The following is a 26,164-nucleotide window of genomic DNA, read 5'->3' as shown; positions in this document are numbered from 1 at the left end:
GAAATTTTTGGTATCAAAATAGGCTTGGATCCTTGGGTTTTAGTATAAAAAATACTAGATACATTAATTCTCTTAGGAGCTGTTTGTTAATCAAGATAAGAGGGAGAAAATGTTAGATATGGGAAGTATTCCAAGTGTTTGGTCTTTCTAACGTGTTTGTTAAGCTTATCTGACCACTTCTAGAAAAACTCTTATATAACCTCTTATCTCTCCCTTTTAAGATAAATTTATCCAATCTCCCCCCTCGAAAAAATTTATCTAGTTCTCTTAAGATAAGGCTCAATTACTTATATGCCCCTTATAGGATAGTTAATGACATTTAATACATTTTAAAGATTTAAATTTATTAAAAAAAACTTATTTATTTAACTCTTATAATTAATATTATTTAATACATTTCTAAATTGTTATATGTTTTGACAATTTTAAAATTTTAAATGACATTATTCATTTCATTGATTTTTAAAATTTAAATTTCTCTCTATATATATATATTTTATTAACTAATATAATTCCTTTCACTAATTTTTAAATTATTTTATTTAATTTTATATTTTATTACCTATTATGAAAATATGTTTTGGCCATTTTTAATTATCTAGGTGGAATTATTGTAATTCTAACAATAATTATTTCTACTTTTCAACTCTTTTTAAATTTATTTTTGAACATGAACTTAGAAAATAAAATATTATTTTTAATTTTAATTTTTTTGACAATTCATATTAATCATAAAATACTATTTTAATCATAAATTTGGTAATAGGGATATTTTGGTAAAAAAAAACTTTTATCTTGGTGCTTATCACTAGATTTCAAAAAAATTAACAAACACTCTAATAGAAATCTTGGAATGTTTTACAGTCTTATTTTGATCATTCCATATCTTGATCCGGAATGCATTCTAAACTTATTTTGATATCTCTTATCTTGCTCATTTTAACAAGCGCCCCCTTAAAAAATCATTTCAAATTAGGACCACTAGTTAATTTCCTTTTAAAAAGACAACAAAATGCAATGGCTTAACTTGTAACAATGAAAACATCTAATGACATGAGCGGTGTGTAAAGATGAGATCTTGATATTAACTCTTTAACTATAATAATTTTGAACACATTTGTCATGATCACACGAATTTGAAATCTTCATATTCAAAATAGGTTTCTCATTCAAAGCACTATTATGTGATTTCAATTGAGTTTCCTTTAAATTGTTTTCCAATAAAAACTCTTTGTTGGAAGTAGCCAAAGTTCATTATTTGATTTTAAAACTTCCAACTTTTTAGATAAAGTATCAAGTTGAATTTGAAGAGTTTTATTTTTCAAAATTGACACATAATTCATCAAAAGCATTTAGTAATTCTTCTTTTAAAAAATCATTATCATAATCATCATTATCATCACTAACATAAGTAGAAGTAAAGATTATCTCTTTTTCTTGAGCTATGAAGCATGAGATGGGATTTGGGTTCATGTTCCTCTCTTTGTTGATGATTAAATAGATTTTCAACCTGTAAATTTTCATCAACATGCTCACAACATTTGTTAGTAAGATAAATTGAATCAAGAGTATTCAAAATATCTTTATGGGATTTGAACACATAAAAATCTTTGCATAAACATTTTCATATAGAGCTTGATACAAAATTTTCATAATTTTGATATTTAAAACAAAATGGTTTTTATCATCTTCACTCCAAATAGATTTTGGTTTTGAAACAAATCATTTTTCCACAATATATCACAAATTAAAATCAATAGAATTCAAGAAAATACAAAAAAAAAATCTCTAAAAATCATAGTACGAGCCATCAAAATAAGGTATCACATTAATAGGATAACCTTACTTAAACATGGATACTTTCATGAATGTCATGGATCTATCCTTAGGTTATTAAATCTTAAGACAAAGAGTTGGACTCTGATGCCAATTGTTATAAACTTATAAATGTATAGTAAGTGCATTACAACCCAAGAGGGGAGTGAATTGGGTATTTGAGAAATTTAAAAACTTTATAGGAGATTTTGAAAGATAAATATAAAAACAATGAAATGTAATCAAAATAAATATAAGAATGACACAATGATATATAGTGGTTCGACTAAACCAAACATAATCCACTACCTAAACTCCTCACTAAGGATTTGAAGTAATTCACTAAAATCTCCTACCACACCTGGTAGGCCCTCTAGCAATCTTGTTAGGAATTACAACCTCTTACTTCACAAATAGGCTATCTAACTCACAAACTAAGAAATACAAATCTCCTATACAAACAATGTAGACCTCTAACTATTTAAGCTAGAAAAATTGAGAATGATATAAAAGAGAAAATCTAAGAGTAAACACTCTTAATTACAAGATCTCTCAAAATAAACACGAGTTTTAAACAAAATGATACAAATAATAATCAAAGTTTTTTGAGAGAAAAAATGAAAGCACAAGTATAATGGAGAAGTAAAATACAAATGTTAGTTCAAATAAATTTATTCTTGCTTCTAGCTTGTTGGTCTTAAGAGTATCATTGAATGGTATTTATAGGCATCCCAAGAGCTTCAAAAAAAACTAACCATTACTATACACAACGGTCGGATTACTATTTATAACAGTCTGATTACTGTTCATAATAGTTGAATCACTATTCACTATTTACTATTCACTATTAATTATTTGTTGTTCACTATTCACTATAACAACGATAAAAAAATCTTTTAAATAAATTTTTGCACATTTTAACCAAATAAAACATAATATTCCAAATGCCATAAAAAAATTATTACAAGATTTTAGGCATTAGATTGCATGATGAAATTGATTTTCATTTTAGTGGTTAATAGAACATATAAAAGTAATTTGTAACACGAAGATAATAACCATTAATAAAATAATTTTATCATTAAAATATAATTATTTTTTATCATCAAAGGCAAAACATCAATTTTGATGTTATATTTTCTCTTAATTTTTGTGTAGTGATGATTATGCACAATTCAGTCATAACAAAAAAAGTATTAAAATTATCTATAACAGAATGAAAGCATCTTCATCATTGATAAAGCGAAAATCATTGCCAAAAATAAGACTTTAAAATATCGTAAAAACAAAAAAACAAGAAATAACTATTTCCTAAGATCCCATGTACAAGGCAAGGCGACTGAAGTCGAAGTAGAAAATAAATGGTAAAGCAACAAAAGAGGCTTTAGTTGAGGGATACATAGGGGTGACAAATGTGGTTTCAATTAAACTTCAACTAAATATGTTTTTTACTTTTAATTAAAAGAAAATTATAATTTAATGTGTTAATTGTTTAACGAGTACTTCTGATTAATTTAGGGCAATAAAAACTTAAGTTTTTACTGGTCACACTTCGTTAATTTCCGAAACGATATGCATGTAACTAATTTATTGGAATTAAATGTCCGGAGTGTATGTTTAAAGCATGATAACTAGAATTATTTGAGAATGAGAAACCAGTTTTCTAGAGTTGTGAGGGTTATCTAGAAGGATTTTCAATTTGATTTTTTTTCGGATATATATATATATATAGAGGTCTGATGAGATTGGGCTACATCAATTTTTTGTTTTTTATCAACTCTACACATTGAATAGATGAAGAAAAGGATACTGTTTCTTCCTAAGCTAAACTGGAAGCCAAAGATAACAAAAGAATATCAATTTTGACATAATCAGAAATTAAGGAAAAGAAAATAAGAGCGACAACGAAATCTGTGTGCAAGATAAGAAGCTAAACAAGACAACAAAACCAACATAACTATCAAAGACACTTATTTGAATCAACGACCAGAGCCACAGTTAAATCCAGGGACCACTGGAGGAGCAGAGCTTGAAGCCCCAACATCAAATGGAGCACCAAGAAAAACCACGCCCTGCAAGAAGAGATGGAGGAACGTTGCTGGCTTGGCCTGCAAGAAACGGCAGCACACTGCCGCCAACGCCCAAAAAGCTCGACCCCACCATGAAAGTATTAACATAACAAGCGGCTTGCTCTTGTGTTAGCTTCTCCACCTGCTTGATGGCCATGTTCTTCAGATCCTCCATGGCCGTCTTCATCTTCTCTAGCTGCTCCATGTTCATCTTGTCAATCGGTTCCTCCCACCCGAATTCTCCCTGGCTAGCAATCTTCATCCGGTCCAATGCCTGGCCTCGCTGCCTCTCGACCTTGTTGATGATAATCCAAATTAATTAGGATTTATAGATCTCTTCAGTTGTTACTATAAATTAATTATGATTATATTAACATACATCAAGCATGTTTTCCTCATGGTTCAGCCGCTGGCTCAGGTTCAGCCGGTGGCGTTCCGTTGAGCCTCAATGTTCCGGTTGCTCTCCTTTTTCAGGGACCGATTTCGAGTCAGGAATTCGTCAACGACGGCATTCACGCTCGGGTTGCCAAATGAGAAGGCCTTGTTTCCAGGCGAGAACACTATCACCGCCACCTGGGCTCCGCAAAGAATGGAAAGCTCGCTAGCCTTCTTGAAAACGCCAAAACGGCGCTTAGAGAAGGTGACTTGCCGACTGCTCTCTTTCTCCATCTTGGTCATGGCGATTCTGGCGACCTCTGTTCTCTCTTTCCATGGCTAGTTTTTCACTACAAGGAAACTCCAATGAATAATCTATGTATGTTTCCTGGATTGTTCTATTACAACATTTGACCGCTATTTATAGACTTTTTTTTTGCTCTAGTATCACAATAATATGGTATTGATGATGCGGAGCCGATCACCTTCTTCTGTCTCGGACCAAGTACTTGCAAAAAGGGTGGGGACTTGTTCCTCGTGATCCCTCCGACGCTCAAGTCAGTTCATAGAGTTTTTGAGGAGTATAATAGTAATGGAAAAATAATATACGAGTCCCTTAGGAGTCAGCCCCCATACCTGTAGAGGTTGCCCTCTATTTATAGATGTCTCGTGGCCTTTCCCTTAGGAGATAAGATATATTTCAAAAAGAGAGGTTGATCCCCTTTCCATGGGGAGAAAATATAATCTTCCCTAATAGAGATAATTCTTGGGATATTTAAAGATATCCTTGGTTGACTTAATCTTCTTCTTTATCTCTTTCCAGTTCAAAATCATAATAAAGATTATAAAGATAAGCGGAGCTTCTAAGTCTTGACACGTGGCGATCGCATATTGGTCTTTACTGGCACACATGGCTTCGAGTTAATGGTAACCTCCCAGGGGTAGTACAGTAAAATTGACCCCCTGTAAATATTCCCTCATCAGGTATTATATTTATATTGAATATTTTCTCCTCCTTGCTATCCACCACCATATTGCTATTAATTGATAACTTTTTTACTATTTATTGAACCATATTAAATTCTATGCATTCATATATACACCCTTATTATAATAATAACTATTAAAAATCATATTACAATTCATTGAATTATAATAAATTTCAATACGTTAATCTATATACACTTCTTATACAAATGCGTCTTTTTAATTGTTATATTATAATTTTCTAAATCATAAAAACAAGGTCATATGTTCATATATATACTTTTTATAATAAAAAATATCGTAAATGATGATATTATAATTCTCTAAATCTTAATGAATCACAATGCATTCTTAGTGTTTCTAATTTTAAAAGTTGTAATTTACTATACTTATAGAAAACACTTATGGCCAAAAATTGCAATAAAATATTTCACAATAACAAATTATATTTTAAGCAATCAAAATATTTAAAAACAATCATTTATTCCATTTCTAACTACTTTTAATTCCATCTCTAACTACTTTTTTATTTTAAAGATAGAATCAGAAACAGAAAGAATTTTTTGCCCGTTAATAATAGAAATTTTACCGTTTCTAATACTTTTTCTACACTTAGATACAAAATCAAAGACAAATTTCATATTTTAATTTAGAAACCAAAAAAAATTGTATCTAATTCTTCACTACATTGATCTTTCCATGGTATTGGAGTTTGAAGCCAAAACTCAAACCTCATCACATTACAATTCGTTCTTAAATGAAGTTATAGGAGACATCAAGAGGGCTTCGTACGCACTTGTTTCCCAAAAATAAATCTAGATCTTCTTCTTCTTCCTCCTCTACTCGTCAAGCTGGCTAAAAGCTAATGCTGGGTCCGAAACGATCAATCACCTGAATGAATAGGAAGAACTATTGGGTCTGAAAGGAGAGATCCCTTAATTGCTGAGGATCCACCGGGGAAGGTGCCCGAGTAAGAGCACACTGCGCCGTGGTTGTTTTGGGGAAAGCGATGACATCCCTGATGGAATTTGCACCGGCCAACAGCATCACCAGTCGATCCAGCCCATACGCGATCCCCCCTGCACCCACAAAGAGAGAGCGAGAGAGGGCTAAATATTTATCTGGGTCGAGAAATACTAATGCATAATGTCCAATCCAATGAAATCAGATGAAATATCATCTAAATGAATCGAGACAGCCAAATAATCCTTGTGCTCATCCATGGTTTCGATCTCTCCATGAATCAATGAAGTAAGCTTGACAGTAGCAGGTAGCCTACTAGCAACATCTTTGTAAATGCAGAAAGTAGTTGTTTCGACTAGACCTCGAGTATGCACCATGAAGTGTCTTTGCAATATCACAAGAGAAATGTGAGCTAGACGACCGTACCATGAGGAGGAGCTCCCATGTCCAAAGCCTCCAAAAGATAACCAAACTTTGCTTCGGCCTGTGGACAAGGCACAACCAGTGTTACAAAGCCGATGCTACATGTTCTAGGATCCAAATGTAAATAGTTTCAAGATTTAGTTGTTGAGGAAATTGTATCATCGCATTTGTGAGCTATACCTATTGTTTGATGCAATATGTATCAACATATCAATCGGGAGCCTAAATAAGAAATTAAAAGAAGTTCCAAGATGCGTGCAATTTTGAAACCCTATAATGGGCCAATGATCAAGTTACCCATGAACTCAAGTATTTTTGTGCATGTATGAATCGGTCAAAAAGACTTCTCATGTATTTGAGGCCAAGCAATGCAATAGGGACACCCCTTTAGTTTGTTTTGTTACCAATTAGATTATTTTAGACAATATCTACTGGCAACAATCGAAGATCAGTCTTGAAAAGAGCTAACAATGCCCATATTACAAATTTGTACGGTTCAATGTAGATTATTGAAGAATCAGTGGAAAGGTTGATGCATAAAAGAATGAATAGCAGGACAACATTGATGAAGTAAATTTTTACAGACAAAAAAAGAACAGAAGCATTGATATCAAGTCAAGAAAAGATCACTACACATTAGAGGATAACTAAACCTAACCTTCACCAATTAGATAAAATATACATATATATTTATAAGAAGACAATTTATAATAACCGATTAAGCAAACCAATCAGAATACAAAATCTATGAAGAGCCTCCTCACCTGCTCAAGGGAAATGCCAATGATTTCCAGAACTCTCTCTTGAACCTCGCGCTTATAAATTCTCAAGCTTCCTCCACCAATCTGATAACACCACAACAATGAAGCAACTGCACTGTGGAATTTCATGTATATAGGATGGCAATGGATGAAAATAGCAGCTACCAGAGCAGACTACACATACATACCTCAACTCCATTGTAAACCATATCATAAGCTAATGCACGGGCAGATGAAAGATCATTTATATCCTCAGGGTTTGGGGCGGTGAAAGGGTGATGCAAGGCCTGCAACAGAATGAAACCTTATGAACCCAACAACAAAAAGGGAACACGTAGATATTGTTATATTTTCTAGGTAACTATGCAGATGCCAGAAACATACTTACAGAATGGTTTAACCGCCAAAACCAACTACAGTAAATGTGTAGAACTCTATTCCCGTTATAAAACAGAAGGGGAGTTACTGAAAGAAATCCCCTCCTCAGATTAGAAGCCCAGAATGTATACCAGGTGACTGGTGGCCGAAGACTATTGTAGCAACATAACTAATCAATGTTCCAGTATAGAAATCAAAATTTACTTATCAGAATCCAAGCTAACAAAAGGACATCTCAATTATTATTATAACGTAACCATGGCAACACCTCAATATTATAACAGTGTCACCATCCAGGAATATCTTTGTTGATGGTGCAGATCTAACCGATTAACCTATCAGGTTTGACTCTAGATTCTTTCTTTTGAGGTTACCCAAGGATTTTCATCTGAACTGAGACCTGCAACTTGCATTCACTAAAACTGCAAAAGGAACTTTAGAAACTAGAATTCTAAATGAACACAAACAGAGGCACAATAAGAAATTTCGAACGTTTAAATGATGACAAAATGTAGTGAGTTGCGAATCAAAGCGCCTTGAGAAATTTTAGGTTTTCAATTCCCTTGAAGAAGCAGAAAAGATTTTCAGAAACAAATAACATTGGAAGAACAAGACTACTACTCTGTCCATGAATATAAATTATAATATGTAAGTAGGAGTGCATGGGCATTATCCAGACCTCAAGCCTTTCCTCTGAACCGTTCCATTCAAACATCGGGAAATCAGTTACCCAGAGAATTGAATGCCTAGACTACAAGCCAGAAAAAACAAGGTCAGAGAGGGTATGTAATAAAACTCTCCACTTCAAAGGCTTATTACAAGCTTACTTGGTCAATCAAGCCCAACTCTTGTGCTACATATAACCGTAGCCGGTCTAAAGTCTTGTTAACTGAAGCACGGTCACCCACTGCAAACAAGATAAGATCACCTGCTCCTGCAGAGCAACGCATCAATAACTGCTCCTTTTTTGTCAGATCCAGACATGATACAAGTGCAGGGATCCCTTCAATAACCCCTGAGTAAAATTTCAGACTGTCAGATGTGAATCATAAAACTCTTCATCAAAATTAGGATTGCCTATTTCAGTTGTTACCATCATTCAAGACCTTTAGGAAAGGCAAACCCTTTGCTCCAGATTTGATTGCTTCATTGTAAATGTCACCTTTCTTAAGGGCTGTGTTTGAATAGTTTTTTGCTCCTGAAGGCACAGACAATGCCTTGATGGTTCCCCCACTTGCCAGGGCATCAGTAAAAACCTTGAAAGAGGAGTCTGTAAAAATATCACACACCTGCAGTTCCAACAAAGGCAACAAAAGTAATTAAAAATCTCAGAAAAATACATAGGAATGCACTCAAGAAGAATACATTTCTATCATAAAAGAAGGAAAATAGATTCACCATGATTATGAAGTCTTATTAACTGATTCAAGGAACTTCCAATGTGGGCAAATTGTGATATTTAAATTGCAAAACTCAGCAAAACAGAACACTCACTTCTATGTACATGCCCAAGGAGAACATAAAGTGTTGTTATCATCCTTTTTTTTGGATAAGTTTACTTTTTGTGATAAGTAAATGAAGTATCATTATCATCTTAGAATGCACAAAATCATTTGCACAATTTAGTAAGTCTATAAAAAAGATTACATACCATCCTATGTTGAATGTGACTAGAATGCAGCCCGGTACACACCCATTAGTGAGGGTTGTAAAATTAGGAAACTAACTTTTAGATATATCTCGAAAAATAGAACACCAAGGAGCTGTTACCATCATGCAATAAACAGTTGCTCAATTCAATATGACCAGAAAAAATCAATATATTTAACATCTACAAAGCACGGTGCACAAAGCTCCCAACAGTGTGAGGCCTGGAGAAGGCCTCCTTAAGCCCCTGCTACGAGTATTTTTGTGATCATGATAGAAACCTTTTTTGCCCAGGTCAAGATGGAGCATATCAGGACTACTGAAAAATGAAACCAAAGTAATGGCTTAGTACACAGAAGAACATATATGCGGTTGTCAATACCAGGACTACTGAAAAATGAGTACCAAAACTAACGACATATTTGTCACTGGTTATAAAATGTACATTCATTAACCTTGTACATATTTTATCTTTCCCGTTCATGTTAACTGTATTTTAACCCTCCCAGAGTCATACCTCACATCAGTGCAATCCATTAGGCTTGCCTAATTCTCCATATATGAAAGATATTTGCATTATATTACCAATTTCTGAATAGGTTAAAACTTAAAGAATGTGCCATAACAATTTGGTGCATAGGAAATCAAAGTAGAAAAAAGTGTGATATGCATTTTGAATTGACAACCAATATGCAATAAAAATTGTTATATTGTTTTTGAAAAATAACAGGAGATTAACAAGTTTCTACACTACTCACACCACATTTTAAATTACCAGGAACGTTAACCAGCTACTTGAGAAGATTAGGAGACAGAACATATTGAATGATTAGTATACCCACATCACATGAACAAGTAAAAGATTGAAAATGTGAAATCAAGTATAATAGGCCAGCTGTAAGGTTGTCCTGTCATAAATTTTATGTTAAAACCAAAAGTAGAAGCTTAAATATGACATCACTCCAAGAGACCTAAGTCAGCAGGAAGTGCTGCAGTTAAAACAAATACCCAATGTCCTGAATTGACTTTTCTCTGCACCACTTAGAAACCCCTGCAGAAACCTAGTATTCAAGCAAGCATATAGATCAATTTCTTCCACCCCTGCAAGCCCCTCTCCACCCCCAAAGAATATGAAACAACCCAAAGTGTGAGAGAGAGAGAGAGAGAGAGAGAGAGAGAATGTTACTTCTCTTAATTCGAGCTCAAATCGAATATCTGGCCTGTCTGAACCATATCGACTCATTGCTTCAGCATATGTAAGCCTTGGAAAAGGATTGGGTAGCTCAACACCTTTGATCTCCAGAAAAACCTATAATGAGAAGATGCATCATACCTTATAGTTGCATTGATCCAATCAGATTTTTGTCCCAGTAAAGTAAAAACTAAATCGACAGAAAAAATACAAAAGTAACTAGATGAAATAAGGGTTACAAGCAGTTTGCAAGCAAGGTACTCAATTGGGCCAACCATTCAGAAGCTAAGTCATTTTCATGCAATAACAACTTCAGCTCACTTACAAATCAGGCTCACAGAAAGTTAAGGTGCAAAAGATGAGGTCAAGCCCCAAATGAAACCCACTTACCAAAACAACCCTGACCGAGTTTGAGCTCTGCTCAAGAAGAATTTGACTCAGTTATTTCTACACTAAATTAGCAAAACAAGCAAAATACATAAACAGGATTAAGAATAAGGTCTTAAAGTCTATACCCTGATAAATGCTATATGTTTTTGCAGCTATATTCTGGCTTTACAGCTTTTATAACCTTGTAATATACAATTGGAACTCTTCTCTTCCAGTTAAGACATAGTGTAGCTTAGGCAGAGCCAATCCAAGCCTATTTGTCTCCAAGAATAACTCTGCTGGCACACATAAGCTGAATCCATCAATGCTAAGAGCAGGCTAAAGTGAAGCCTCAAAAGATCTATATCACAATGCAGAGACAGGCCACGTGAAAATTGACACGACTCAGGTTAGGTTAATTCATTAGAAGCTTTTGGTCCCAGAAAATCTTTTCATTCTCATGTCTAGATTATTGTCACTTCAACGCATGTGACTTGTCAGAGAGGGCATTTTATCCAAAATCAGTTCAGATTCATTTCTCCATCCAAAAGATTGTACATAAATTTGGAAATACACCGTCTGAAAACCTAAACAACACATTCAACACAATTCTTTGAATTAAATTCGAGCTGCAAGTCCTTCAAAGTTGATGATGCGAGAAGCATCAGCATATTTTCTTGTTTTGTAGTTGTGCACCTCATCCCGCCTTCATTTTCGTCTCCTTATTAGTTGATTTTTTATTAAGGGCTTGCCATATCTGCTCATATTGAATTTTAACCACCTTATAACAAAATTACTAACCTGTCTAATCAAATCTTCATTGAGCCTCAGCATGTCCTCCAAAGGAGTGAAAGCCATCTCCATATCGAGTTGTGTAAACTCAGGTTGTCTATCTGCCCTAAGATCTTCATCTCGGAAACATCTGCAAGGGAAGAAAACCAGAATGGATTTCTATCATAATTTTGTACATCTTCTTCCATGAGAACCCTAAGCCTCATGCACTAGGGACACTCTTTATCTTACATGAAAACCCATTTTGATTCCTTCTTAAACCAAACAACAGGGAAAATTTCTATTACTCTATTTCCAACATAAATTTTTTTTATAAAGAAAAATTGTATTTGAATTTTTTTTTTAATTTAAATCCTTTTGTGTGCATTTTTATTTCTAGAAATCAATATGCCCATCATGTTGGAACTGAAGAAAAGAATATGGCAAATAAAAGTTATGAAGACACCAGAAGGACAAAAAGGGAGGAGAGGGAGAGAGAGATTTAAAAGAAAAATAAAAGCAGGCTTTTAATTTGCAACAATGAGCACATTGCAAGAAACAAGCACAACAGTCAACCCAAATATGAAATATCCATGCACCAAAAAATCGACCTTGCTATTTGATAATATTTATCAAAACCAGAGACCATCAGCATCTGCTTGAACAGCTGTGGGCTTTGGGGCAAGGCGTAGAATGTTCCTGGCTTCAAAAACATATTAGAGTGAATCAGAGTCATGATGGCATGAAGTGGCCAAAGCAGCAAGCACGTACAAAGATCAATAACCTATCTTGCAGATTATGCTTAGATTCTACAATTGCCTCTGGTCCCCTAAACATGGGCAACACACAACTGATAACAGTGAGTGACAGGCATAAGCCTATACAATAGTCTCTTTTTCTTATTCAGACATGTAATTGTCTCAGATAGCCTCAAAACCTTTTTGGAAAATAGCTTTCCATTCTGTAGGAGTCTACGAAAAAATTACAGTACTTGAGCATCAGATAAACATAAAACAGCATGCAGAGTTTATAAACAGCACACAACGTGTAGCACACAACCTGTAGCTTACATATTGATGCATGCATCACTCAACTCAAACTTTAAAATGCATGAAACATAACTACGATGGCTGGATCATGTGAGAAAAAAACCTAGAGGCTCCTATGAGGTTAGTGGACGGAATACAAGTCTTTAGAAAAAGAGGTAGAGGAAGACTGAGAAAAACTTGGTAGGAGACTCTTAGGTATGATATGAGTTATCATAAGGGCCTTATGGAAGATAAAGTCATAAATAGGAATGATTGGCAAGGTAGAATTAATGTAGCCAACCCTACACAATAGGATTAAGGTTTGATATGTTCTTGTTTAAATCAACAAAGCGGGGTCTCTAAGTCTGCTAAAGTAAATTGAAAGTCCACGCTGCTACCCATGGGTTGAGAACCACTATTTACAGATGTGTAACTACTAGGTGGTTACTCATTAGCAGGTCATCCATTGCCAATAGTAGGTATTAGAGATAATATATAGATGGTTAACACGGCACTATCATTTTCTTCTAAGCTGATTGGTCATGCTGGAGAACCCGGAATCAGTCGGGTGCTAAAACAGTCTTCAGTCTTACTAGAGAGTGAAAATTTCTTGCAAATTGCAAATCAATACATACCTGCACTTCAATTCCAAAATGATGAATTTTGTTATCCAAAATTATCCCTTTTTCCTATTCTGTTTTCAATTGACCTTAAAGGTTCCCTTAGGAAGAAAAAAGTCACCATAATCAAATGAAATTTGCTAAGACCAGAGTTTTGACATGACAACAAAGTTGCTCATTTGTGACCAGAAGGTCACAGATTCAAATTGTGGAAACAATTGCTTTGCAAAAAAAGGGGGAAATACTACATACAAATACTTTCCTCATAAAGCGAAGAGCCCCATGCAAGATGCACATTTTCACTCTTAAAACTCATAGAAACTCTTGTATTGCATTTTAGAACATGTGCAGTAAGTACTCATCAATGTTCCAAAGTCCAAAACAACCCAAATTCCTAGTGCTAAACAGACCAAGCCTTTTTGATAGTTAGAGGATCCCACAACAGCCACCTCAAGGAACAAGGGAAAATTACCTTCACAAAACCATTGAGGGAGCAACCTATGTAATGAATGTACTGAGGGCAGACTCATGGGAAGCCACATTGAAAGAGCAGAGAGGTTTTATTTTCCAAGACAAGAAGGTATCAGGAGCATCCTTTATGGCAGGCAAAGAGTTAGAATGGCCAAGCCAAGGAGAGGCAGCAGCGTCTTAATGATAAGCAACAATATGGAGATTTGCACAGATGGAGAGTTGCCACAAGTGTTAATGATTGCTCAGAAGCACGAGTCATTCAGCAACACCATGAGGTCCCATGGGCATTCCAGTGATAATGGCCCATAGGTAAAGGCCTACATGCACTATCATTATTCAACTCATGCCATATCTATTTGGAAATATGGTCTGTGCCACCTAATAACATCGGCACAAGGAGTCACATAATTGTTGGCATGGAGATGACAAGACCTGACACTTTTGCAGAGGCAACAAATATTGTTGCAAATGAGATTAAGACAATCCATTTTAACTAGAAATGTCTACCTGGATCACTGCCACCAAAGTCAATCTATGACAGGAAATATATACAGGCTCACTTCATTGTATTTACAGGTTCCCATTTCATGCCACCTTAGAATTCTTATTTAACAAAAACAAAGGGGCAGGGGCAATAAAAGGGAAGTAAGAAGGCATCAACTACAACAAATTAACAGTTTTTTGCATAAAATTTGTATAATATCCAAATAATACATTTCACACTAAGAACCAAACTGTCAAAGCAAAATTCTGAAGGGAATTGTAGCCTAAATTGACTAACTATAAAGAAGCATACCTGAACTCTTGAAGGCACCAAATAATCTCGAGCACCTTCTGGAGTAGATCTAGAAAGTATTGGGGTCTCAATCTACCTTACAACCATGAAAGGTCAGGATCAAAACAGAGTATGACAATAGATGATAAAAGAAGACTGAAAATTTTATAGCAAAGAACAAAGATAAAGTCAAATTTTTAAGTACAGTACCTCCACAAAACCATGGACATCCTCTAGGTACCTTCTTATGAGTTTCACCACTCTATGTCGCAACATTATGTTTGAATTCATTTGTGCCCGCCGTAAATCAAGGCAGCGATATCTAATAATAGGCATGTACAACCATTTAACCAATAGCAACGGAAGAATTATATATCAAAACTCACAAAAGGATGGACAAGCATAGATCACATAGGGAGGTAGGCAGAAGTCTTTTCTAGTCATTTTAATCATTTTATAGAATTACACATGTTCTGCAAACATAAGGTTATAATTTTCAACATCTAATGAAAATGAAAAACGTGGCAGGTAACATTGAAGACAAACATATACATCTTCGAAATTTATTACACCTGCAATGTTCCCAAGGAAATTTTAACATTCCAAGGAAATTCAACGCTGGCATCAGTGATACGACCAGCAATTCAGCATGAACACAAGTAATACAGTTCCCTATCCAAGGTTTCCAAATTTGATAGCATCAAGTCATACACAAACAGAATTGAACAGCAACCCAACACACTTATATAAATAATCTGGAAAAAAAATCTAAAGTTTGATTATTATTTGTATAATTTAAAAGGATACATTGTTGAATTCAATTTGTTGAAAAGGTAGATGCTCCAGATTGGGAGCAGCAGGCATATAAGCAGTTCAAATTACTAAAAAGAAGACAGTAATTATCATAAACTATTATACTTGGTCAGTTTCAGCAAAAGCATGCAATCAGTAGCATAACACAAAATCAGTCGGTTCACGGCCACTGTTTGTTCTTTCTCAGTTTGAAAGAGTGAAAGAAAAATCTCATGGTCAAATAACTAAAGAGAAATCAAAATAATTAAAAACCAAAGCAGCATCACAAAATAAGAGGTTTCTTTGGGCTTGACTGCCAACCCTGGAGGACACCTTAACATTGATGACTATAATTTAAGCTAGTTACCTTAAACGGATTTCTTCTTTAACAGAATCTTTGGCATCATCTCCAGTGGTAACCAAGAATGGCAATTTAGACCTCACACCATTTAATACTTCAACATGCTCTGCAGCAACCTGGCACACATAACCAGAACAATGTAAAAGAAATGGGGGGAGGAAAGCCTTGTTAAATGGAAGAAAAAAAATGCATGAAGAGATCACATGTAATGGAACAAAGACCACACAGAACTAATAAGGATAGCCATGAAGAACAGGAAGTTGAAGTATTCCAGTTACAAAACATAAAAGATCCAGATCAAGTGAAACAAGAGTTGAATATTCAAATATGTCAACGGATGCAGCAGGTCATTCTTATTCTATGAGTGTGCACATGGAATTAGAGGGTCATTTCGTGCTCTCTCTGTTACCTCACCCAAAAATGCCATACCTTATTATTTTGATTTATCCTGCACACCAAAAAATGTTAGGCCCAGATTCATATCCTGATGTGAACCCGCAATGGGATAAGGCCAAAGGAACCCACAAAAGATTGAAACGAACCCCAGAAAAGCCAAAATCGGATAGAAGGCAAAGAATTCCCGACCCGTTGATTCACGAACCAAGAACCTAGACTATATTAAAATCTAGACCCATTGATTATGCAGAAACAAAAACCAAGAATTCTTGAATGCCACAAAGACTACCCAGATCTTTGATAAGTTCGGGTTTTGAACGCCACAAAGGAATCATTCCTTTGATAAGTTCCAAGTTTTGTTCATTGAAAAACAAAATTGAAGAGAGGGATCTCTCCAATTCAAAAATTCATAATAATCTCTATCTAATGTTTACAATGGAAAAGTCTTTAAATAGGCGAATAATTAAATCCTAATTCTACATAGAAACTAATAAAAATCCTAAATTACATAGAAAATAAATAAATAACTAGATCTAGTCAATCAATCAATCATTCCTTTTATATTCCCAGATCTTTTCAATCAATCAATCAGGCAATCAATTAATCATCCATTCCTTTTTATGCTCTCAAATCTTGTCAATCAATTAACCAATCAATCAATCAATCATGCGCCCAAATCTTGCAATCAACCGGTCAATCAACAACCAACCTTTTTATGCGCAAATCTTGTCAATCATCCAATTTCGACATGGTTGACTAGGTTGACTTGTCCGATTGTATCATTGTTAGTCAGCCCTCCATGATTTTCATCATTCCCTCTCTCTTCAAGACGATTCGTCCTCGAATCGTGAACTAGAAGGATTAGCTTGTAAGCATTGTCACAAATAGGCACATCCCCGAAATCCTGCAAACTTTCAAGCATCCTTGTTTTTTTGTTTTTTTTTTTTTTTTTGTATGACTAAGAAACATCAAACAAAATGACTCAAGAACGAAATGTGAGGAATAATGAAAAGAACGGAACCAGATACCAAAAGGAAAAAAAAAAATCTATTTTTTTTAACTTTCTAATATGGATGACTCTAGGAATTTCGAATAACAAGACTCAAGATAATGTGACGTAGAATGAAAAGACGGAACAAGATACCAAAAAGAAAAAAAAAACTCTTGTTTTAACATTCTAATATGGATGACTCTAAGAATTTCAAATAACAAGACTCAAGATAAGGTGACGTAGACTGAAAAGATGGAACAAAACCCTAGGATGTGAATATTTTTTTTTGTCTGTGTGTTTTTAAATGATATATGAATGAAAAAAAAAAAAAAGAGGATAGATAAATACCCGATTTTAGAGCCAAAGCTCTAATACCAACTGATGTGAACCCGCGATAGGATAAGGCCAAAGGAACCCACCAAAAATTGAAATGAACCCCAGAAAAGCCAAAATCGGATAGAAGACAAAGAATTCCCGACCCGTTGATTCACGAACCAAGAACCTAAACCATATTAAAATCTAGACCCGTTGATTATGCGGAAACAAGAACCAAGAATTGTTGAATGCCACAAAGACTGCCCAAATCTTTGATAAGTTCGGGTTTTGAACGCCACAAAGGAATCATTCCTTTGATAAGTTCAAAGTTTTGTTCATTGAAAAACAAAATTGAAGAGAGGGATCTCTCCAATTCAAAAATTCATAATAATCTCTATCTAATGTTTACAATGGAAAAGTCTTTAAATAGGCAAATAATTAAATCCTAATTCTACATGGAAACTAATAAGAATCCTAAATTACATAGAAAATAAATAAATACCTAGATCTGGTCAATCAATCAATCATTCCTTTTACATTCCCAGATCTTTTCAATCAATCAATCAGGCAATCAATTAATCATCCATTCCTTTTTATGCTCTCAAATCTTGTCAATCAATTAACCAATCAATCAATCAATCATGCGCCCAAATCTTGCAATCAACCAGTCAATCAACAACCATTCCTTTTTATGCGCAAATCTTGTCAATCATCCAATTCTGACATGGTTGACTAGGTTGACTTGTCTGATTGCATCATTGTTAGTCGGCCCTCCATGATTCTCATCATATCCTTATCGTCAAGTCTCCGGGGAGAGACTTGAAGTTACTATGAATTTAGAAGAATTGAGAGAGAGAGAGAGAGAGAGAGAGAAGAATTGAATTTAGAGGGAAAGAGATTATCATTCAAAACCGGATAACTCCCATCCTCCAATACATGGCCTTATATAGGCCCTTCCCACGGGATATGATCATAACTGTGAGGCTCATCTATAACTACTTACATGCAAGTGGCCATGTGGCTACTTTTATTACAAAAATTTCAATAATACCCTCGGGTCCTAACACTTATCTTCTTCCTCCCAGCATGTGAATTAGAGCCTGCCTCTGTTTGATTAATTCAACACCAAACAGTGAAAGGAAATACAGGTTATCATATGGAGGAGGAAGGGGAAGGAAGGAAGGAGAAAAGGAGGGGAAGTGGGTTGTAACATTTAAATTGATTCTACCCTTACCTCTACAAAGATAGTTATAATTGGATTCTTTTTACTAAGTAAAAACAAAAGAATGCAGTGTATAAAAACAGTGATACTTGGCATCCAAAAATATTTTTAAGTACAAGCATTATTAACATTACCAACTTTTCCTCCCAGATTTAAAGAGGAAAAAATAATCAAATTGCAGGTTCTCTTTCCCCTAGCAACCACTTCCTATCATTGCCTCCATTAGAACAATCTTAATAAAGTGAATATTGACAATAACACCCCCCCCCCACTTGGCCACCTCAAATACTTTGTTTCCCCTTACGATCCAAAAATAGTTTTACCACATTTCTCAATGGCGTCCCATTGCATCATGTTGTCATCACTTTCACAGATCTATCATCCCTAGCTTCATCCTTTACCTCCTAACCAGTGGCTATAAATTCTCTCTCCCTCTATTCTTTATATACACACAATTTTCAGAGATTTTACATGTGCAAGTATATTTCAATACAATATGCATAAAATGCTCAAATGAGATGTGATTAAATGCAAAGCTACAAAATGACTACATCAAACAAATTTGAGGATTTGGCATTTGGGCCTTACTGAAATAGGGTCAATGGAACAAGCTAGCCTGATTATGAGCTAGCTCAAATTCATCTGGAAGCTCTTAGAGGCAATGTGCTGAGTTTGGGATGAGGGATCTTATGTTTTAAGAGGCTGAATTTGGTTAGACCAATGCCTACCTCAGTTTGGCCTGACCAATGAGCTACTGTACCGGTCAGTTCACATTCTAAACAAAATCAGTATATTCATGCATGTCATCTATAACTATTATCTTAACGATATGTCTCTGTCACCTGACCATCTATCCATCTGTTATGCACTTTACTTCTCTGGAGGTATCAAACATCAGAAATCAAAAATGGCCTGCAGTACCCACCAAACCCAACGCTCCCTGGATATTTGCAGGGAAGACAAGATCCATGCTGACTAAAAGCACTGGCAAGCAATAATGTCAAGTGTCCAAATAAGCAAAAATGGAAGTTACCTCTATCATTCCAGTTTTCATTTTTGTATTGACTGACTCACTGGGCCTAGGCCGAACAACACCTTCCACAGCAATCACATACTCGAGCCTCAAGTCATTTACAATAGCATGCACATCAGGAAACTCGTCAGGGAGGGTGGTAACCTGAAAAGAAACAGGGGCATCAACTGGGATAAGTCACCATAATTTGAAAATTTATTGATTCACAAGCACGCCGAAAGCAATGGAAAAACAAATCAAAACAACAGCAACAAATTTCAATTCCAACGCTCTGAGGAGTCAAAATGAATTTGGAACTGAATTGCTCACCATTCTTCCTCTAATCCACAAAAAAAAATAATAAAAACTTTTTTGTTCACTTGTACAAGTAGTTTAACTTACCGGTTAAATTGAATTGCAACCGCGTAAATTCAATTCAGTGAGGACGAGGAAAGTAAGAAATCAATCTGTGTGTGCACCGGTAAGAACAGCTAGAGTTTAAAATTCAAAAATTACCGAGAAGCGTCGAAGTAGTTCACGTTCTTGAACCCGAAAAAACATATATTATTAACTGCGGGAATATATGATCTTACTTTAAAGCAAACAGAGATTATTATTCTTCCAAACCTGTACAATGCCAGTGTGGTCTCTGAGGTTGAGGAAAGTGAGGCCGCTATGAATCCGGTGAAGCGCGACCCACCCGCAAAGCCTGACTTGTTTACCTACGTCGTTCTCGGACAAATTGCCGCACAGCCCGGTTCTGCTGACCCACTGAAGAGAATCTTTGAGGGGTAGTCCCGGCTGTTTGGTGTTAGAAACTAGGGTTTCGGACGAAGTAGATGGTGTTGCTGATGCAGAAACGGAATGGGTGCTTCGACTCGGGCGTGCATTTGATTTGACGAGCGTTCGCGAGTTGAGGTACAACAGAGGGAGATTAGAGAGAGATAAGGACTTGGAACGGAAGGCTATGGCGGGCAGAGCTCGGATGAGGATGGACATGGCGGCTTCTAGAGAGGATTAGGGGGCCGTTGTAAACGAGATTTGAGGGTTCGACGGCGAGAGGCTTATCTGAGGCGGGGAATGAAGAGAGAGAGGGGGGGGGGGGGGGTCAGAGGGCGATTGAGGAAGAATGCCGTCAGCCATCCGCTACAGTGGTTGGGAGCGCTGACGGACAGTAACTTATTTTCGAAAATGACATTTCGTATTTTAAAAATATTTTGAGAATATTTTGTAATATTAAAAAAATTATGCACTTGGGATGACTATTCTTGTGCAGCTCCGATGCTCGTGTCATCAATTATACCATAAAAAATAAATCACAAGTTGATCATTTGGCCCTTATATCACACGAGGATCGAACTCACAATCCACTGGATTGACACCAACATATTGCTCATCTAATTACTCGACTTATGTTCTGGGGAAAAAGTTATTATGTACTTTCTATCATGTTAAAGATAGAAATAATTTACATTTATATTTGATTGAATGGACGATGGAATTTTTTTATGATTAATTGAATAATTATTTTTATAATTTTTTATATTAAAATTTATTTATAAAAATATCTCCATATATTTTTTATTTATACATTACTATTTTCAACTTTTTTAATAAATGTCGTTTTTCTATTTTATTTTGTATTAAACTAGTGGATCACCCATGCGATGCATGAATGAATGGATATCGTAACAAAAAAAAAAATTGTTAAAGTAAAAATTATATAATTTAGTAGTTACAATAAATGAAAATCACAATAAATAAGTAAAAAATAAATAAAATAATCATGTTACAATCATGAAAATACAACAAAAAGATTATAGATTTTGAAAGATTTCCTTATATGTATTCAAGGGTAGACAAACAATTAAAAGTACATAACTCTATCCCGAAATCATGTAAAAATAAACCTAAATTAACATGTAATACAATAAGCAATGCGTAAAAAATAAAAAAAATTACACAATAACAGAAAAAAAAAAAACGATAACCAACCTCTTTATTTTGAAATATGCATTCAAGGGTAGACTTTTTTGGGGGGGGATTTTTACGTGTATTTGTCTCATATGTGCATACCACACGAACTCTCAAGGCCTAATTTTTCTTAGTTGCATTCACATAACTCACTTGACAGAATAGTGGTGTTATGTTACATCAGAAGAACAAACTGGATAAAAAAATATGGTTAAAATTTATTAAATAAAAGTAAAGAAGAAGAGAAAATTTGAGAAGAATAATCGAGAAAGGAGAAGAGAAGAAATGGAAGGGTTGAACGGGAATAGAGAGAAAAGAGATAGAGAGATATTTACTTTCTTTTATTAATTTCTCTTCATTCAAATTCTCCTATTTCTCTCAATTTATCAAATCACATGCCACCATTAAGTTTCTCTTTTTTCTCACGCTTTGCCACACAATTTGAATCTTACTCACTTAACATAATTTTCAAAACACAAATTTAATTTGCATTAAATTTCTCCAAGTCCAACATATAACACATCTTCAGTATAGACTAATGGGAAAAAGGAAAATTAAATAAATGACAATAATCAATTAAGTTGAAAAATAAAATTATGACATTTAAAATTATAAAAAATAAATTTAAATTAATTAAATTGTATGTAAAATAAAGATAATTTAAATAATCAATTACTTATATAAAATAATAATAATCAAATTTTCAAAATTAATTATCCATACATGAATTTACATATTTCTCCTAACAATTAATTATCATATTTAAGACATGTCAAATTTTTAAGTAAAAAAAAAATTTAAAAATAAAATTATAACATTTAAGTTATATATAAAATTATAATATTTAAAATTATAAGAAAAATAATTTAAATTAATTAAACTATATATAAAATAAAGATAATTTAAATAATCAATTAATTATATAAATGATAATAATCAAATTTTCAAAATTGATTATTCATGACTTTACATATTTCTCTTGGCAATCAATTACCACATTTAAGACAGGTCAAATTTTTAAGAAAGTAACAAAAAAAAGTTTAAAAAATAAAATTATAATATTTAAATTATATATAAAATTATAACATTTAAAAATTTAAAAAATAAATTTAAATTAATTAAACTATATATAAAATAAAAATAATTTAAATAATCAATTAATTATATAAATGATAATAATCAAAATTTTAAAATTGATTATCCATACATGACTTTACATATTTTTTCTGACAATCAATTATCATATTTAAGACAGATCAAATTTTTAAGAAAGCAACAAAAAAAATAAAGTTAAAAAAAAATTATAACATTTAAGTTATATATAAAATTATAACATTTAAAATTATAATTTAATTAAATTTAAATTAATTAAACTATATAAAATAAAGATAATTTAAATAATTAATTAATTATATAAATGATAATAATCAATTTTTCAAAATTAATTATACATACATGACCTTACATATTTCTCCTCACAATCAATTACCACATTTAAGACATATCACATTTTTAAGAAAGCAACAAACAAAAATAAAGTTAAAAAATAAAATTATAACATTTAAGTTATATATAAAATTATAACATTTAAAATTATAAAAAAATAAAATTAAAATAATTAAACTATATATAAAATAAAGACAATTTAAATAATTAATTAATTATATAAATAATAATAATCAAAATTTTTAAATTGATTATCCATACATGACTTTACATATTTCTTCTAGTAATCAATTATCACATTTAACACATATCACATTTTTTAAAAAGCAACAAAAAAAAATAAAGTTAAAAAATAAAATTATAACATTTAATTTATATATAAAATTATAACATTTAAAATTATAAAAAATAAATTTAAATTAATTAAACTATATATAAATAAAAATAAAATAAAAAATTTACTTGACAGTCGGTATTCAACAGTATTACCTAATATCTCAAGATTTTTCTCGATTTAAAAAAGTCTCATTTTTCTGTAATTTATTTCAATTAAAATTTTATGCTAATATTTAAAAATTAATAATATGGATAAATTAATAATATTTATCTTAACTCTTTATATACTAGTATGATTACACATTCTCCAAACACTATTTAGTTATGAAAAAAAGCATTTACATTTTCCAAGAATTACATGTTCCAATAACTACATTTTCAAGACTTAATTAATGACCTATACAAATTATATTTCAGGTAAGTAAAAAAAATTAAAAAAACATAATAAAATATCAAAATAGTAACTGAAAATGAGCGGGAAAAAATTTGACGGCTGTTTTGTTATAATATAGATATAGATATAGATTTGTTTTCTATTTTCGTGTAATTTATATTAGAGAAGGTATAGCGTGAAAATATATGGACGGTTATCAGATGCACTTCATGGACAAATATCTTATTTACAATATCAAATAAATTGAATAATGTTTAAATATCAATTGTGTCGTGTGGCTTATGGGCTGGCTTGCATTTTAAGATGTGCAGTTTTAATAAAGGAAAATGTTATTTGTACTTTTTGACTTATATTTTAGGTTACACAATGCAGTTAAAATGATAAAAATATCTCTTACTCAAGGTGGCGAAGCATCGCGAGGTGATGAGGCACGAGAAGTGTTTTAGTCATTTATGCGCATATGTAACTCAAGATGCAATTCTTGATATACAAGTAACATGATCATTCAATAAATGTATGTGTGTATGTCAAAAAGGTGAGGTGACTCATGCGTTTGTTCAGGTTGATTCAAATTTTCAATTTAGAAAAGTTCAACTTCGTGGGTTCTATTCATTCGGCTCAACATAAATTTATTTTTTAAAATAAAAAAAGTAACATCTAAAAAATAAGAATTCAAAATTTATATATCATAATCAATTACATAAAAAAATTTGTATATCATACACAATTATATATAGCCTATATATAGCCATGCACAAAAAATTATAATCAACTTAAACAAATGTTAAAATATATATTTGTTGTATTCGAGGACACGAGTATTGGGGATCGTGCAAGGGCGGACATTTCAATATATATATTTATTGAATGCAAAACATTTGACGATTTATAATTAGACTTTTTATAATTTTCAAATATGTACAAAATTTATAATAAATTGTAAAGAGCACCTTTGAGATCTAGTGAAACTACAAAAAAAACTTAATGACGTTTGAAGAAAAATAATAATGACCACCCATGTTATTAAATAAAGGGATAAAATAACTCAATTATCAATTATTCTTTACTATTTCTTATTAGATTGAAAAATAAATAAAAATAATGCTGTTATAACTCGTAAGTTTTACGTCAACACCAACAATGGACCATGTTTAATTTTATCATTAACCTATGATGATGAAAACTAGATCTAGATTGAAGAAAAAAATATAAGTTTTCGGTAAACCTAAATTAAGGTTTATTGCCACGAGATTTGAGAAGAAGAAAACGTTAGTAATGATATTAAAATGATTATTAAATTTTGGGCCTTAATATTTTTGAGTTACCATGGTTTTGATTGATTTGTTTTCTTTTTTTTAACTATACTTTTTCTAAAAATAAACCATCTTATTTCAATTTAATAATCCATACATAGTTATATTATATTAGTTGTGTTCCAAATGCGTGCCCCAATTTGATAATTATGTTATATATGAGTGTATGTATTAGTATTATCTAATAATAATATTCATGTTTTTTTATATATTTTTTGAAGTGCTTATAATGAAAGTTGACTATTGTAAATGCTACAAAAATGACTATCGACGGGGTCGGCTAAAGACTTGCGAAAGTCGGCTGTTAGTCACTGAAAGTCGACTTCAGCTCTTGGAAGTCAACTCTTGCACCCCGAAAATTAACTTTCGGTTTCAAGAAGTTGACTTTCAATCCAAACATTGAAATTCCAATAGTTAAATTTTGAACCAATGTGTCTTTTATTTCAAGGGACATGTCTTTAAATTTGAGGGATTTGATTTATTCAATGGATAAGACTATTCCTAATAATCATGATCTTTCAAATAAATTATACTCTTTAATTTAAATTATGTCTATTTGTGGTACCCATTCAATATCTATAAATAGTGTGGACATTTGGGGTGTAAGAAAATACACAACAAAGCCATATATTCCTCTCTATTCATTTGCTATTATATCTCTTTGTTTGCTCCATATTCTCTCATTGTTGGGTTGAGTTATTAATTATAGAAAAAATCAAAAAGTGCAATTTTAATTTTTTAAAGTCATGTATTGTATCATGCGGATAGAATTTCTATTAACCATTTGCACCTAAGTGGAGAAATTAATATTCTAAAGATAATTTTCTAAAAACGCCTTGTCTAACAAATATTCTATTATTATTTTATCTTTTCTTGATTATTCTATCATTTTCTTTGAATTACCACAAGTTTAGGATAATAATTTGTTCCTATGAAGTCTTATTGCAAGCCACAAGTTCAAGAGGTGG

The 26,164-nt window shown here is 32.8% G+C and overlaps 1 protein-coding gene across 1 annotated transcript; it reads right to left on the bottom strand.

Annotated features, from left to right (window-relative positions):
* Nucleotides 1-5,867: 5,867 nt before the first annotated feature.
* On the bottom strand, nucleotides 5,868-20,827 carry LOC127801988 (aspartate--tRNA ligase, chloroplastic/mitochondrial). Its single transcript, XM_052337576.1, has 15 exons — nucleotides 20,361-20,827; nucleotides 19,755-19,898; nucleotides 15,804-15,913; nucleotides 14,855-14,966; nucleotides 14,666-14,737; nucleotides 12,362-12,453; nucleotides 11,781-11,901; nucleotides 10,605-10,727; nucleotides 8,865-9,060; nucleotides 8,599-8,786; nucleotides 8,451-8,522; nucleotides 7,582-7,680; nucleotides 7,397-7,477; nucleotides 6,636-6,693; nucleotides 5,868-6,325 (listed from the first exon to the last, which is right to left on the bottom strand). The coding sequence occupies exons 1-15, from the start codon at nucleotides 20,730-20,732 to the stop codon at nucleotides 6,156-6,158; spliced, it is 2,010 nt and encodes a 669-aa protein (XP_052193536.1). The 5' UTR covers nucleotides 20,733-20,827; the 3' UTR covers nucleotides 5,868-6,155.
* Between the last annotated feature and the right edge of the window lie 5,337 nt (nucleotides 20,828-26,164).

This window comes from Diospyros lotus, chromosome 5, assembly GCF_014633365.1.
Source record: "Diospyros lotus cultivar Yz01 chromosome 5, ASM1463336v1, whole genome shotgun sequence".
Classification (NCBI taxonomy): Eukaryota; Viridiplantae; Streptophyta; class Magnoliopsida; order Ericales; family Ebenaceae; genus Diospyros; species Diospyros lotus.
Note: the sequence above shows the minus strand (reverse complement) of the source record. Positions and strands in the feature narration are given on the sequence as shown.

What these genes read in the sequence shown, in the direction of transcription:
- LOC127801988 (XM_052337576.1), bottom strand. Translation starts at nt 20,732, where the DNA reads ATGTCCATCCTCATCCGAGCTCTGCCCGCCATAGCCTTCCGTTCCAAG. An exon ending in TGGTGCCTTCAAGAGTTCAG is followed by an intron (nt 12,454 to 14,665) that starts GTATGCTTCTTT and finishes ATGTTTTTGAAG; the next exon opens with CCAGGAACATTCTACGCCTT. An exon ending in AAATATTATCAAATAGCAAG is followed by an intron (nt 11,902 to 12,361) that starts GTCGATTTTTTG and finishes CTTCCCTTGCAG; the next exon opens with ATGTTTCCGAGATGAAGATC.